The 16,723-nt window shown below is 36.0% G+C and overlaps 1 protein-coding gene across 1 annotated transcript in view; it reads right to left on the bottom strand.

The window, feature by feature from the left end:
* Nucleotides 1–16,344, bottom strand: part of C4H1orf185 (chromosome 4 C1orf185 homolog) — a 44,270-nt gene extending 27,926 nt beyond the window's left edge. Inside the window, exon 1 of the mRNA XM_021684447.1 lies at nucleotides 16,222–16,344. Within this exon, the coding sequence (XP_021540122.1) occupies nucleotides 16,222–16,344 (123 nt within the window). The remainder of the gene's footprint in view (nucleotides 1–16,221) is intronic.
* Nucleotides 16,345–16,723: the final 379 nt, after the last annotated feature.

Genomic DNA, 16,723 nt, shown 5'->3' with positions numbered 1-16,723 from the left:
TTTTCTTTTTTTTTCAAATCTCCATTAAGCAAGAAAATAGGTGTGATTAGTACATCATCATAGTCCCTGGTTTAAACAGGTCATTTACATCTCAGGGAAATCCTTATCAGGTATAAAGAACCTGAAAGTTTCCAAACCACTTTACCAAGAGAAAGACAAATTACATATTTGTTAATACCTTCAACAAGTCACACATTCTCTCTAAATCAATCTGTAAAATGAAAAGGCTGGACTCTGTAATCATTAAGATCCCTTTCTCACTTTAAAGTTTTAGTCAATATACATACAAAGGTAGTATTTTTACTTTCTTTTTTCTGCTCTTAAGTATCCTGTCTAAAGTAATGACTCTATTGGGGTGCCTGGGTGGCTCAGTTGGTTTTAAGCAGCAGGCTCTTGATTTCGGCTCTGGTCATGATCTCAGGGTCCTGGGATTGAGCCCTACATTGGGCTCTGAGCTCAGCGGGGAGTCTACTTGAGGGTTCTGTCTTTCCCTCGCCCTTTGCCCCCCTCCCCCACTCATCGCGTGCACCTCTCTCTCTAAAAATAAATAAGTAAATCACAAATAAAGTAATGACTCCTCACTTTCAGCAGTTACTCTATCATTTCACTTTGTTTCTTTGTCTTTAATAATTACTATTGTAAATAATTTTCTTTACTGGTTTATTGTCTATTCTGTCTTCCTCTACAAGAAGATAAATCTTTTTCATTATGGTATTCTTGGAGTTTAGAATAATGACTGGTTACTCAAGAAATGATTGAATATTCAATAAATGAATGATAGGCACTGTGCTAAATGCTAGTATTACAAAAATCAATAATATAACTATGTTGTTTATAATATAAGTATGTAATAATATAAGTATGTATGTAAGAAAGTCATACATGTGAAAAGGAATAAATGCAATTAAAAAGTATATAAGTGTTATAAAGGAAGAAATAAGTACAAAATGTGGTCACAGGTAGATTTATAAAAAGGGTAAATTTTTAAAAGCTCCATAGTTTAGTTAAACATTGCCTGAGAATTTTCTATTGCCAAACCTTTGTCAAGAATTGGTGATTGAAAGATAAATAACACATGATCACAGAGTTTATAATCTGCAGGAGACAAGAAATTTAAATGGATATATTCAGGGGTGCCTAGGTGGCTCAGTCGTTGAGTGTCTGCCTTCGGCTCAGGTCATGATCTCAGGATCCTGGGATCGAGCCCCACATCGGGCTCCCTGCTCGGCAGGAAGCCTGCTTCTCCCTCTCCCACTCCCCCTGCTTGTGTTCCCTCTCTCGCTGTCTCTCTCTCTCTGTCAAATAAATAAATAAAAATCTTTAAAAAAATAAAAAATAAATGGATATATTCATTAAAATATTCTAAGTGCTATGATAATGACCTTTTGACAGTGCTAAGACAACAGGAGTTTGACCAAGTACAGGTACAGTCCTAGAGATAACACCTGAGCTGAATCTTACAAACTGAGTAAGAGATAGCTAGGCAAGAACATTCAGTCCTTTTTTAAAAAGATTTTATTTATTTATTTGATAGAGTGAGTGAGAAAGACAGCACAAGTAGGGGACAGAGGGAGAGGGAGAAGCAGGCTCCCCACTGAGCAGAGAGCCCAATGCAGGGTTCAATCCCAGGACCCTGAGATCATGACCTGAGCCGAAGGTAGCCAGCTTACCCAGGCACCCCAAGAACATTAAGTCTTAAATCTTAAAATAAACAAAACTCTCTCTTGGCAGCACCCTCCAGCTTACAACTGATCCTTTTTTTTTGGTACCATTTGCAGTCTAAATGAGAATTCCTACTTCTTCACATCTATTTCCAAGGCCATTAATAACTTCATTAACACAAAAATCAAAAGGTCACTATTGGCCACTCTCTCTTTTGCGTTGGCATCAGTAAAATAAATTCACTTAGTTTTCCTTCCATTTATATATCTATACCTTTATTGCCTTTGTAGGTCCCTCTTTGTTAGCCCATCTATCCTTTAACATATGTATCTATATCTATTCTTTATACTGATATAAAGGATATATCTTTATATAGTTATAAATGTATGTATGTATATATCTGTCCTTTAACATATCTGTCTAGATTTAGATAGATATATAGAGGTATTTAAAGGATATAGATAGATATAGATGTTATCTATATACACCTATATCTATCACTTTTCCCAGAATTATTATAGGAGTGTTTTCAGATTATTTTTTGCAATAATTCCAGAACTACAAGTCCTGTTTTATTTTTTGAGTATTCACAAATTACCTGTTTATTATACTCTTTTAGAATTTTGCCAGATTTCAGTCTCAGGTTTACTCCAATTCAACAAAAATCTTTATTTATTTTTAAGATTTTATGTATTTATTTGAGAGAGAGTGAGCAAGTATGGAAGGAGCAGAGGGGGAGGGATAAGGAAGGGAAAGAATCTCAAGCCGACTCTGTGCTGAGTGTGGAGCCCCTTATGGGGCTTGATCTCACAACCCTGAGATCATGACCCAAGCCGAAACCAAGAGTTGGTCACTTAACTGACTGAGCCACCCAGGTACCCAATCAACAAAAATCTTTTGAACACCAAATATGTGTAGAACACTGTTTCAGATATCAAGTGAGGGATAAAAAGCCATTTAAATAAGAATGACTCCTTGCCCTAAAGGTTTAAAAATCTATAATGAGATATAAGCAAGACCGATATGCAACCAGTATAAAAAGTTGACCATACTTTTTTAGTTAGTGTTTGTTCCAAGTGGTTATAAGACTAACTAGATCTGTCTGCAAATATAGAAAAGTTACTTACTGTGCTGGCTGGACTTTAATGTTCTTATTTGAAAAATGGGAGTCATACTATCTATCTTACACAATTAGAATTAGAAATAAATGAGATAATGTTGCAAGGAATTAATAACATAAAAAAAAAAACAGGAAGACATCTCAAATTTAACATGCATATACCAGGCCATAAAGCAAGAAAGACTCAACAAGTTTTATAGAATCATTTTACACATACCACATTCTCTGAAAATTATGAAATTAATAACCTAATATATACCCTAAGAAAAGCTCCCATACTTGTGAAATTTAAAATCACACTGTAAACAACTCACACATTAAAGAAGAAATCAGTGGAAGTTTAAAAATACATAGATGTAATGAATAATGATATGTACAAAGACTTGTAGCAACAAAGCTGGAGCCAAATTCAAGGGAAATGTATGGCCCTAAATGCATATATTAGAAAAGAAAGCTGAGGGGCGCCTGGGTGGCTCAGTCGTTAAGCGTCTGCCTTCGGCTCAGGTCATGATCCCAGGGTCCTGGGATCGAGCCCCAAGTCGGGCTCCCTGCTCGGCAGGAAGCCTGCTTCTCCCTCTCCCACTCCCCCTGCTTGTGTTCCCTCTCTCGCGGTGTCTCTCTCTGTCAAATAAATAAATTAATTAATTTTTAAAAAAAAGAAAGCTGAAAAATAATGAGCTTATCATTCAAATTGCAAGTTGAAAAAGACCAGCAAAATAAGCCCAAATAGGGGCGCCTGGGTGGCTCAGTTGGTTAGGCGACTGCCTTCGGCTCAGGTCATGATCCTGGAGTCCCAGGATCGAGTCCCGCATCGGGCTCCCTGCTCGGCGGGGGGTCTGCTTCGTCCTCTGACCCTATCCCCTCTCATGTGTTCTCTCTCTCTCATTCTCTCTCTCAAATAAATAAACAAAAAAAAATCTAAAAAAAAAAAAAAAAAAAAAAAAAAAATAAGCCCAAATAATGTAGAGAAAAGAAATAATGAACAGGAATTAATGGGATAAAAATTAAGATTTTTGGTAAAGACTAGTAAGATTGACAAATCTCTAGTTAGATTAACAACCAAGTAAAGAAAGGTATAAGTAAACAATATTTAAAATGAAGAAAGAACATAATTACAATTACAGCAGAGTTTAAAATAAGAAAATACTTTGAACAAATTTATGCTAATACATTTTAAAACTTATACAAAATTATATGTACCTAAAAAGTGACTCAAGAAGTAATAGAAAACCTAAATGAACATGTATCCATTAAACTGAATCAGCAGTTACAAAATTTCCCCCAAAGAAAACAGCAGGCCCCAATAACTTTACAATTTCTACTGTATACCCATGATTCAAGTATTTCTTATCTTATACAAGCTCTTCCAGAAAATAGAAAGAGATTTCTGGTTGCTTGTCCAAGTACATTTTCCTCTTCTTCCCAGGCAAAAAGCTAGACTACTGTGTCCCAGCTTTCCATACCATTAGGTGAAGCCATATGACTGAGTTCTAAACAATGGAATTTGAATGGAAGTGATGTCATAAAAACCTCTCAAGCACCTTTCTCCATGTTCTTTCTCCTTTTAGGTTTGACTGGGATAGAAATTATCCCCAGGGAACTTTGGAGCCATGTGTCACCATGATCTAATTAACATTTATAGAACACTCAACCCAAATAAAATGAAAACACAACATTATCAGGATTTTTGCAGAACTTAGGGGAAAATTTACACCAAAAAACTGCAGTATTAGGAAAAAATGTGTGAAAAACCTTAAAAACTAAAGTAGAGCAGATTAAGCCCAAAGTAAACAGAAGAAAAAGAATATTAAAAAACTAAAGTGAAAACCAATGAAATAGAAAACAAAACAATCCATATGGAAAAAATCTAGCAATAGATATGCAAAAAATAAAGAAAAAGGAATCCAACTATATCACTTAAGAAAGCCAACATACCATGGAAGAGAGCAGGAGAAGAAAGGATGTAGGAAATCTATAGAAACAACCATAAAACAATAACAAAATGGCAATAAAAACATATCTATCAATAATTACTTTGAATGTAAATGGACTAACTGCTCCAATCAAAAGACACAGGGTGAAAAAGTGGATTACAAAAAACAAACAAGACCCATCTATATGCTGCCTGTAAGAGACTTATTTCAGACCTAAAGACACCTGAAGATTGAAAGTGTGGAGATGGAGAAAGAGTCTTCATGCAAATGGATGTCAAAAGAAAGCCATAGTAGCAATACTTGTATTGGACAAAATAGACTTTATTTTATTTTTTTTAATAGTTCAATTTATCACCTTTTAAAAAAATATTTTATTTATTTATTTGACAGAGAGAGACACAGTGAGAGAGAAAGCACAAGCAGGGGGAGTGGGAGAGGGAGAAGCAGGCTTCCCGCTGAGCAGGGAGCCCGATGCGGGGCTCGATCCCAGGACCCTGGGATCATGAGCTGAGCCAAAGGCAGACACTTAACCAACTGAGCCACCCAGGCGCCCCACAAAATAGACTTTAAAACAAAGACTATAACAAGAGACAAAGAAGGACACTATATAATAATAAGCAGGACAATCCATCAAGAAGATATAACAATTGTAAATATTTTATGCATCCAATATAGGAGCACCCAAATACATAAAACAATTAATAGCAAAATAAAGAAAATAATTGATAGTGATACAATAATAACAGGGGACTTTAACACCCCACTTACATTGATGGAGAGATTATAAACGTTGATGGAGAGAAAATAAACAAGGAAAGAGTGGTTTTGAATGACACACTGGACTAAATGGAGTTAACAGATATATTCAGAACATTCCATCCTAAAGCAGCAGAATACTTTTCTTTCTTTTTTTTTTTTCCTAAAGATTTTATTTATTTATTCATGAGAGACACAGAGAGAGAGAGAAGCAGAGGGAGAAGCAGGCTTCCCGCTAAGCAGGGAGCCCGATGCGGGACTTGATCCCAGGACCCTGGGATCATGACCTGAGCCGAAGGCAGACGCTTAACCATCTGAGCCACCCAGGCGCCCCCCCCCTTTTTTTTTTTTTCTAAAGCAGAATACTTTTCAAGTGCACATGGAACATTCTCCAGAAGAGATCACATATTAGGCCACAAGATAAGTCTCAAAACTGAAAAAAAATCGAAGTTATACCATGCATCTTTTCTGACCACAACGCTATGAAACTAGAAATTAACCACGAAAAAATTTGGAAGGATCACAAATACATGGTGGTTAAATAACATGCAACCAAACAATGAATGGGTCAACCACAAACTAAAAGAAGAAATAAAAATTACATGGAAACAAATGAAAATGAAAACACAATAATCTAAAATGTTTGGGATGCAGCAAAAGCAATTCTAAGAGGGAAGTTAATAGCAATACAGGCGTACCTCAAGAGGAACGAAAAATCTCAAATAAACAACCTAACCTTATGTCTAAAGGAGTTAGAAAAAGAACAAACAAAACCCAAACCCAGCAAAAGGAAAGACAGAATATTATAGCAAAAATAAGTGATATAGAAACTAAAAAACCCAATAATAGATCAATGAAAACAGGAACTGCTTCTTTGAAAAGATCAACAAAATTGATATACCTTTAGCCAAACTTATCAAAAAGGGGGGAGGAAGGGAGAAAGAGAAAGGACCCAAATAAAATCACTAATGAAGAGGAGAAATAACAACCAACACCACAGAAATACAAAAAGTTGTAACAGAATATTATGAAAACCTATATGCCAACAAACTGAACAACTCAGACGAAATGGATAAATTCCTAGTAACATATAACCTACCAAAACTAAAGTAGGAAGAAATAGAAAATTTGAACAGCTTACCAGCAATGAAACTGAATCAGTAATCAAAAAACTCCCGAAAAATGAAAGTCCAGGATCAGGCAGCTTCACAGGCAAATTCTACCAAACATTTAAAAAGAGCTAATACCTATTCTTCTCAAACTATTCCAAAAAATAGAAATGGAAGGAAAACTTCCAAATTCTTTCCATGAGGCCAGCATTATCCTGATACCAACACCAGATAAAGACACCACAAAAAAAAGAGAACTACAGGTCAGTATCTCTGATGAACATAGATGAAAAATCTCAGCAAAATATTAGCAAACCGAATCCAACAATACATTAAAAAAATCATTTATGATGATCAAGTGGAATTTACTCTGGGGATGCAAGGGTGGTTCAATATAGATAAAACAATCAATGTAGTATGTCACATCAATAAGAGAAAGGATAAAAAACATAGGATAGTTTCTTTTTTTTAAGTTTTTGTTTATATTCCAGTTAGTTAACATACAGTATAATATTAGTTTCAGGTATACAATATAGTGATTCAACACTTCCATACAACACCCGGTGCTCATCACAAGTGCCCTCCTTAATCTCCATCATATATTTAACCCTCCCCCCTACCCACTTCCATTCTGGTAACCATCACGTTGTTCTCTATAGTTAACAGACTGTTTCTTGGTTTGTCTCTCTCTCTCCCTTCGCTCATTTGTTTTGTTTCTTAAATTCCACATATTTGTGAATTCATATGGCATTTATCTTTCTCTGACTTATTTCACTTAGTATAACACTCTCTAGTTCCATCCATGTCATTACAAATAACAAGATTTCATTATTTTTTGTGGCTAAATAATATTCCATTATATATTTATATGTGTGTGTGTATAAATACATACACACACATATATATATATACATACATACTACCTCCTCTTTATCCATTCATCAGTCGATGGACACTTGGGCTGTTTCCATAATTTGGCTATTGTAGATAATGCTACTATAAATATCAGGGTGATGTATACCTTGAACACATTTAATTCAATCCCTATCAAAATACCAACAGCATTTTTCACAGAGCTAGAACAAACAATCCTAAAATTTGTATGGAGCCACAGAAGACCCCGAATAGCAAAAGCAATTTTGAAAAAAAAAAAAAAAGCAAAATGAGGAATCACAATTCTGGACTTCCAGTTACATTACAAAGCTGTCGTGATTTAAACAGTATGGTACTAGCATTAAAATAGACACATTCAAAAAGAAGGAATGAATATACAATGAGAAAAAAACAATCTCTTCAACAAATGATGTTGGGAAAACTGGACAGTCACATGCAAAAGACTAAAGCTGGACCACTTTCTTTGGCTATCTACAAAAATAAATTCAAAATGGATTAAAGACCTATATGTGAGACCTGTAACCATAAAAATTCTAGAGAGCACAGGCAGTAATTTCTCTGACATAGGCTCTAGAAACATTTTTCTAGATATGTCTCCTGAGGCAAGGGAAATAAAAGAGAAAATAAGCTATTGGGACTACATCAAAAGAAAAAGCTTCTGCACAGCAAAGGAAATAATCAACAAAACTAAATGGCAACCTATGGACTGAGAGAAGATCATTTGCAAATGACATATCTGATAAAGGGTTAGTATCTAAAATATATAAAGAACTGATAACAACTTAACACCCTAAAACCAAATAATCCAATTAAAAATAGACAGAAGACATGACCAGACATTTCTCCAAAGAAGACAGCCTAATGGCCAACAGACACATGAAAAGATGCTCAATACCACTGGTCATCAGGGAAATGCAAATCAAAACCACAATGAGATATCACCTCACACTTGTCAGAATGGTGAAACACAAAACACAAGAAACAAGTATTGGCAAGGATGTGGAGAGAAAGGAACCCTCTTGCACTGTTGGTGGGAATGCAAATGGTGTAGTCACTGTGGAAAACAGTATGGAGATTCCTCAAAAAGTTAAAAATAGAGCTATACTTTGATCCAGTGTTTGCACTACTGGGTATTTACCCCCAAAATACAAAAACACTAATTAAGAGGGATACATGAACCCCTATGTTTATTGCAACATTAGTTTCAGTAGCCAAACTATGGAAGCAGCCCAAGTGATCATCAATAGATGCATGGATGAAGATGTGGTATACCAACAGACACATGAAAAGATGCTCAACATCAGTCATCATCAGGGAAATATATATCAAAACTACAATGAGATATCACCTCACACCTGTTAGAATCGCTAAAATCAAGAAGACAAGAAACAACAAATGCTGGCAAGGATGTGGAGAGAAAGGAACCTGGTGCACTGTTGGTAGGAATATAAATTGGTAAAACCACTGTGGGAAACAGTATGGAGGTTCCTCAAAAAATTACAAATAGAATTACCATACATTCCCATAATTCCACTTTTGGGCATTTACCCAGGGAAAATGAAAACACTAATTCCAGAAGATATATGCACCCCCAGGTTTATTTCAGCATGACTTACAATAGCCAAGATATGGAAGCAACCTAAATGTCCATCAGTAGATGAATGAATAAGTAAAATGTGCTGTATATATACAATGGAATATTGCACAGCCATAAAAAGGATGAGATCATGCCATTTGAGACAACATGGATGGACCTAAAGGGTCCTAAATGAAATAAGTCAGACTGAGAAAGACAAATACCATGATTCTACTCATAAATGGAATCTGAAAAAAATGAGTAAACAAAAAAACAATCAGAACTACAAATACAATGAATAAACTGATGATTGCCAGAGGGGAGGGGGATGGGAAGTTGGGTAAAATGGATGAATGGGAAAAGTAGATACAGGCCTCCAGTTATGGAATGAGTAAGCCACAGGAATAAAAATCAGAGCAGAAGGAATATACTCAACGATATTGTAATAGCTATGTAATGGGACAGATGATAGCTATACTTGTGGTGAACACAGTATAACATATAAACTTGTCAAAATTAGTGAAGTTGTACACCTGAAACTAAAGTAACATCATCAATTATACTAAATTAAAAAAAAAAGATGTAAGATACACACACACACACACAATGGAATGTTACTCAGCCATAAAAAGGAATGAAATCTTGCCATTTGCAACACAGCGGATGGATCTAGAGGGTATAATGCTAAGTGAAATAAGTCAATCAGAAAAAGACAAATACCGGGGTGCCTAGGTGGCTCAGTCATTAAGCGTCTGCCTTTGGCTCAGGTCATGATCCCAGGGTCCTGGGATCGAGCCCCACATCGGGCTCCCTGCTCCGCGGGAAGCCTGGTCTCCCTTTCCCACTCCCCCTGCTTGTGTTCCCGCTCTCGCTGTGTCTCTCTCTGTCAAATAAATAAATAAAATCTTTAAAAAAAAAAAAAGAGAAAGACTAATACCATATGATTTCATGTGGAATGTGGATGTGGAATTTAAGAGGCAAAACAAATGAACAAAGAAGAGACAAACAGGCACGCCCCGGTGGCTCAGTTGGTTAAGCATCTGACTCTTGGCTAAGCATCTGACTCAGTTTAGGTCTTGATCTCAGGGTTGTGGGTGTAGGCCCTGCGTTGGGCTCTGTGCTGGACAAACAAACAAACAAACAAAAAAACAGCCTCTAAAATATACAGAACAAACTGCTAGTTACCAGAGGGGAGGTTGGTAGGGGATGGGTGAAATAGGTGAAGGGGATTAAGAGTATATTTATTGTGATGTGCACTGAGTAATGTATAGAGTTGTTGAGTCACTACATTTTACACCCAAAACTAAAATAACACCATATCTTAATTATACTAGCATTTTTATTTATTTATTTATTTTATTTTTTTAAAGATTTTATTTATTTATTTGAGACAGAGAGAATGAGAGAGACAGAGAGCACATGAGAGGGGGAAGGGTCAGAGGGAGAAGCAGGCTCCCCGCCGAGCAGGGAGCCCGATGCGGGACTTGATCCCGGGACTCCAGGATCATGACCTGAGCCGAAGGCAGTCGCTTAACCAACTGAGCCACCCAGGCGCCCTATACTAGCATTTTTAAAGTGAAAAATTTTTTTTAAATTAAAACTTCTGCTCTTCAAAAGATACTACTAAAGGGTCCTGGGATCGAGCCCTACATCGGGCTCCCTGCTCTGCGGGAAGCCTGCTTCTCCCTCTCCCTTGGCCTGCTGCTCTGCCTACTTGTGCTCTTTATCTTTCTGTCACATAAATAAATAAAATCTTAAAAAAAAAAAAAAGATGCTACTAAGAGAATGAAAAGACAAGCCACAGACTGGAGAAAATCTTAGCAAAGCACATATCTGATTGAGGACTTATACCCAGAATATGTACAGAGTTCTCAAAACTCATCAATAAGAAAACAGTCCAATTAAAAGTGAGCAAATGATATGAACAGACACTTCACCAAACGAGATATACATAATGGCAAATAAGCATATGAAAAGATTCTCCATATCATTAGGCATTAGAGAAAGACAAATTAAAATCATAATGAAATATCAGTACACACCCATTAGGATGGCTAAAATTAGAAAGACTGACCATACCAAAGGTTGGCAAGGATGGGGAGGAATTGGAATTCTCATACATTGCTGATGGGAATGTACAGTGGTAGAATCACTTTGGAAATAGTTGGATAGTTTCATGAAACGTTAAACATATACCTACCATATGATTCAGCCATTCTATTCCTACATATTTATCCAATAAAAAAGGAAATATATGTTCATACAATTTTTATAGCAGCTTTATTTGTACTAGCCAAAAACTCTGTGGTAGGCAGAATTCTAAGATGGCCCCAGATTCCCAGCCCCTGGTATACGTGCACCTTTTCCCAGTTATTCAAGAAGCATTAATCTAGTACTACTATTAAAGGATTTTGCAGATGTTATTAAGGTCCCAAGTCAATTGAGTTTAAGATAAGGAGATGATCCATGCCTTAAATTTATGAGTAAGATAGAGAGATGATCTGAGTGGGCCTGGCCTAATCATAATTAGCCCTTTAAATCTGGGCCTAGAGGTCCTCAAAAAGTTAAAAATAGAACTACCTTATGCCCCAGCAAATGCACTACTAGGTATTTACCCAAAGGATACAAAAATACTGATCCAGAAGGGCACATGCACCCTGATGTTTATAGCAGCATTATCAACAATAGCCAAATTATGGAAAGAGCCCAAATGTCCACTGACTGATGAATAGATAAAGCACATGTGGGGTATATATAATAACCACATACATATATGAATATTACTCAGCCATTAAAAAGAATGAAATGTTGCCATTTGCAATGACGTGGATAAAGCCAGAGTATATTATGCTAAGCAAAACAAGTCAGTCAGAGAAAGACAAATACCCTAAGATTTCACAACTATGTGGAATTTAAGAAACAATACAGATGGACATAGGGGAAAGGAGAAAAAAAGAGAGGGAGGCAAACCAGGAAACAGACTCTTAATTATAGAGAACAATCTAACTGAGGGTTGCTGGATGGGAAATGGGGGGGGAGGGGATAAATGAGTGATGGATATTAAGGAGGGCACTTGTTGTGATGAGCACTGGGTGTTATATTTAAGTGATGAATCACTAAATTCTACTCCTGAAAACAATATGTTTTCTATATGTTAACTAACTAAAATTTAAATAAAAACATGAAAAAAAGAATCTGGGCCTAGAGTTCAGAGACTGGGAAAGTCAGAGATTGAAGCTTCAGGGGAATTTGTATGTGGTAAATTCTCTAGAGGGAGCCATGCAGCAAGAAATGAGGGCAGCTGAGAGCAGCTGAGAGCAGCCCTTAACTGAAAGCCAGCAAGAAAATGAGGACCTCAGTCCTACAACTAGAAGGAATTGAATTCAATTAACAACCTGAATGAACTTTGAAGCAGATTTTTTCCACCAGAACCACCAAAAAGGAATGCAGCCCAGCTGACATCAGGATTTCAGCCTTATAATACCATAAGTAGAGAAATCTGGCCACACTGTTCCTAGACTTCTGCTCTACATAACTAAAAACTAACACATGGGTGTTGTTCTAAGCAGCTAAGATTGTAGTAATTTGTTAATCAGCAAGAGAAAACCACTACAAACTGGAAACAACTCAAGTGTCCATCAACAGATAAATAAACAAATTGTAGTATATTCATACAATGGAATACTCTGACCAATAAAGAGAAATAATCTATTGAAACACACAACAACAGGGATAAATTTTAAAATAATTCTGCTGAGTGAAAGAAGCCAAAAAGAGAGAGACTACATACATATAATCCCATTTATATAAAACTCTAGAAAATGCAAACTAATCTATGGTGACAGAAAGCAGATGAATGGTTGCTAAGAGATGGGGAACAGCAAAGGATGGGAAGGAGGGATTACAAAAGGGTATACAAAAACTTTTGGGGATAATGAATATACTCATTATCTTGACTGTAGTGATCTACATGTATACATACTTTGTCCAAAGTGTCATAAATATGTATTTCAATTATTTCTCAATAAAGCAGTTTTTAAAAGTAAAAACAAACTATATTTTAAAAGAAGAGATGGAAAGGAAAAATTTGAACACAATGAAAATGAAATTAAAGACTACATATTAAAAAATAAATAGAGTCTCTGAGAGGTATTTTTGTTTTCAGAACCAATTTAAATTCTGCAATGAGAGATGGATCTGAAACCTTGCTAAAGTAATCATGGTTGATCCTCATTATTTGTGGATTCCATATTTGTGAATTCATTTGCTCAATGAAATTTATTTGCAACCCCAAAATCAATACTCACAGTGCTTTTAAAGTTATTTACAAGCATGTGAATGGGCAGAGTGGTGAAAAATTTTAGTCGATGTGCATGTTTTTAACTGAGGTAAAACAAAGCAACATTCTGCCTTCTTACTGTAGATCTCATACTGTCGACAATTATCCTTTTTGTGATCTATGTAGTGCTATGGTTTTTGCATTTTTGTACTTTCTGTTGGTGATTTCACTGTTCAAAGCCTGAAGCATAATGCAAAACACTGTCTAGTGTTCCTGAGTGCATGAAGGCTGTGATGTGCCTTACAGAATAAATGTGTGTGGTAGATAATTCTCATTCAGCTATGAGTTTTAGTGCTGCTGTTGACTGAGTTCAATGTTAATGAATCAACTAACTATCCCTTATAAGGTGTCTTTAAGTAAAAACACACATAAAACAAAACTATGTATTGACTGGTTGACAAAAATGTAATCAGAACATAACCCTATATTTTTCCGAAGGAGCAACAGTTCAGTATTTGTTAATTCAATGTTCACAGCAACTTTATAGAACATAACTACCATGAAGAATGAGAACTTTTATTCTCAATAATAAATAAAAATGATTGAGGTTCTATAATTGAATGGCTTATATGGGTAGTCAGAGGCTTTAGAAACAATTATTTCTCTGATGATTTCTGCTTTGCCTACTTGTTAATGAAGTAAATTAAATCCAATGAATTATGCAGATTTTTAGTGTCTTATTCTCCACTGAAGATATTCTGATCTTTCTCCATTTTGCTCAAGTTTTCAACCCCATCTACCACTATCCTTAAGTTCAGATGACCTCTGTCCATTTCATACTTTAAGCTTCACTTCCAATGAGAATGCCTCAAGTCCAATGAGAATGCTAATTCTTCTTTAAAAAAAAAGATTTTATTTATTTATTTGAGATAGAGATAGAGATAGACCGAGAGCAAGCATGAGCAGGGGGAGGAGGAGGGGCAGAGGGAGAGGGAGAAGCAGACTCCTGAACAGGGAGCCCAACGTGGGGCTAGATCCCAGGACCCTAGATCATGACCTGAGCTGAAGGCAGACGCTTAACTGATTGAGCCACCCAGGCATCCCAAGAATGCTAATTCTTAAACCCCTTTTCTTTAAGGAAATTCAGGAACTCCTGTTGCTGGGAAATTTTCCCTTCATCTAGATTGTAAACTCTTTTAGATCTAGGTGCAGAATGCCTTTATTGCACTCCCTATTTGCTGCACTCAAGGGAAAAAAAAAACAACCTTCAAGAATCAGGAAGAAGCATTGGGCATGGCATCTGCAAAGGCAAAGTTAACAGAAGAAGGCTTTGAAATATATTTCAAGGTCAGTAGAGACAGATGCTCTTTTAGCATAAAAATATCTAAAAATTACGTTAGTAAGAAGAATATGAATATGATTCCTTTCCTCTGGTACACATGCCCTGTGTAATCCTCTTTCCTTGGATGCAGAAAAAAAAAGTCTTCACGGGGTATTTTTCAAAGGTAGAAGGAATGTCCAAGAGAAGCAATGCTGCTCCAGGCATATACTTTGTGCAAGGGAAGCTGGATTTAGGGGTACCATGCTCAACTTTTCATCTCCCACATGTATATTCTGTGTGATTGGACTTTATCATTGTAAAACTGTAATACAGAACTAACTGAACCTTGTTTGGGCTTCCTTATATGTTTATTCAGAAGAGAGGGGAGCATTTTCATTCCCTTTTCCAATCAGTGTAAGATAACTTAAGAGTAGGTGACAGGGGAAAAAAGAAAATCTCTCCTGGAACTCATCTGGCCTACTAAACAGACCTACTTTAATCTTCCATGTTATCATATGTACACTAAAGAGGTAAAGGGGGCATTGTCAGCTTATCTGCAGGGGAAACTGTATTATGCTTAAGTGTAATGAAAGAGAAAGGGTCATAAGCATTTCAAAATTATTTCAAATATTTTTTTCAAAAGAGAAATAATTTGTTGCTAGATGGAAGACTTGTTATAACCTCACAATGAGATTCCCTTACACTCTGCATAACCTCTTATTTGAAGAGGTCCCTGTGATGTACAGTACCATTACACCTAAAACTGAAAGAAGTTTTGGGGAGTGGGGAAAACTGCTTTGATCCTTCATTTCTCACTCAAGATAAGTATGGTGGTCTCAGGTGTTCATATTCCTGATGACAGTTCTTTTATATTACACGCAGAGAAATATTGCCTTCGGAAACTTTTCTCTACAACTTGGGATATATTTCAATGCAATGCATAAGCCTAAATAATAAAAATTGTACAACTGCTTAACTGTCAAAAGTATAGCCTGTGAAGTTGTTGGACAAATACAGAGCCTATAGACTACTTGTTAAAACCTTAGAGTATTAATAAATAACACAACAAAAGTACCAACATATACTCAATTAGAGGAAAAACATTGTGATCTAAAGCTTACCAACAGTTATTATGACCGTTTCATCATCTGTGGAGCACTTCTTTCTTTTACTTAAGGTACTTGAAGGAGAAGGCTTAAGAAAGTCCCATTTTGATGATGAATCTTCCATCTCATTAAAGAGCATGTAAAATGAACTGCTAGTTTTCTCATCTTGTTTACCTGGCATAAGACTCTATGGCTTTCGATTTTAAATCCATCAGAAGAAAATTCTACATTTGTGAAAAATGTTCCTGTGTTTCCCTCTGATGCTTCATTTCTGTAGTTAAAAAAAAAACCCCACAAGATATTTATGAGAAAACTATAGTTTTTCTAGCTTTCAACTTGTTAGGAGATTGTCATGAATCTTCCAATAATTGTAGTGATTACCCTTTTTGATATATTTGCATCATTTGAATAGGATTTAATAACTCAAATGTGATGATGACTATAGATCACATTTCTAGACTTACATTTTGCTTCTTTTTCAGAATATTTTTTACTTTAGATAACTGTCTCTTTTGTGATTCATTTTTGCCACTTATCAACTTAAATTCATCATATATGACTTTTGATTCTTTCCTGACATCTTCCATTTGGCCTTAGAAACTTATTATTTTGGGGCACTTGGGTGGCACAGTTGGTTAAGCATCTGCCTTCGGCTCAGGTCATGATCCCAGGGTCCTGGGATCAAGTCCCTCACCCGGCTCCTTGCTCAGCAGGAAGCCTGCTTCACCCTCTCCCTCTGCCTGCTGCTCTGCCTACTTGTGATCTCTCTTTCTCTCTCTCTCAAAAATAAATAAATAAAATCTTAAAAAAAAGAAACATTATTTTGTAGATCTGAGTGAAGGTCCTTCAAGATGTTCTGAAAGATCAGTTATTGCCAATTTAAATGAAAATAGGAATTTAGCTTTTCTTGAATAAATTCTAAAGCTGCTCTACTTTTGTTTGCTTTTTAAATAAACCCTATTCCAA

This window comes from Neomonachus schauinslandi, chromosome 4, assembly GCF_002201575.2.
Source record: "Neomonachus schauinslandi chromosome 4, ASM220157v2, whole genome shotgun sequence".
Lineage (NCBI taxonomy): Eukaryota > Metazoa > Chordata > Mammalia > Carnivora > Phocidae > Neomonachus > Neomonachus schauinslandi.
The sequence above is the reverse complement of the archived record's forward strand: the minus strand, read 5'-3'. Positions and strand labels throughout refer to the sequence as shown.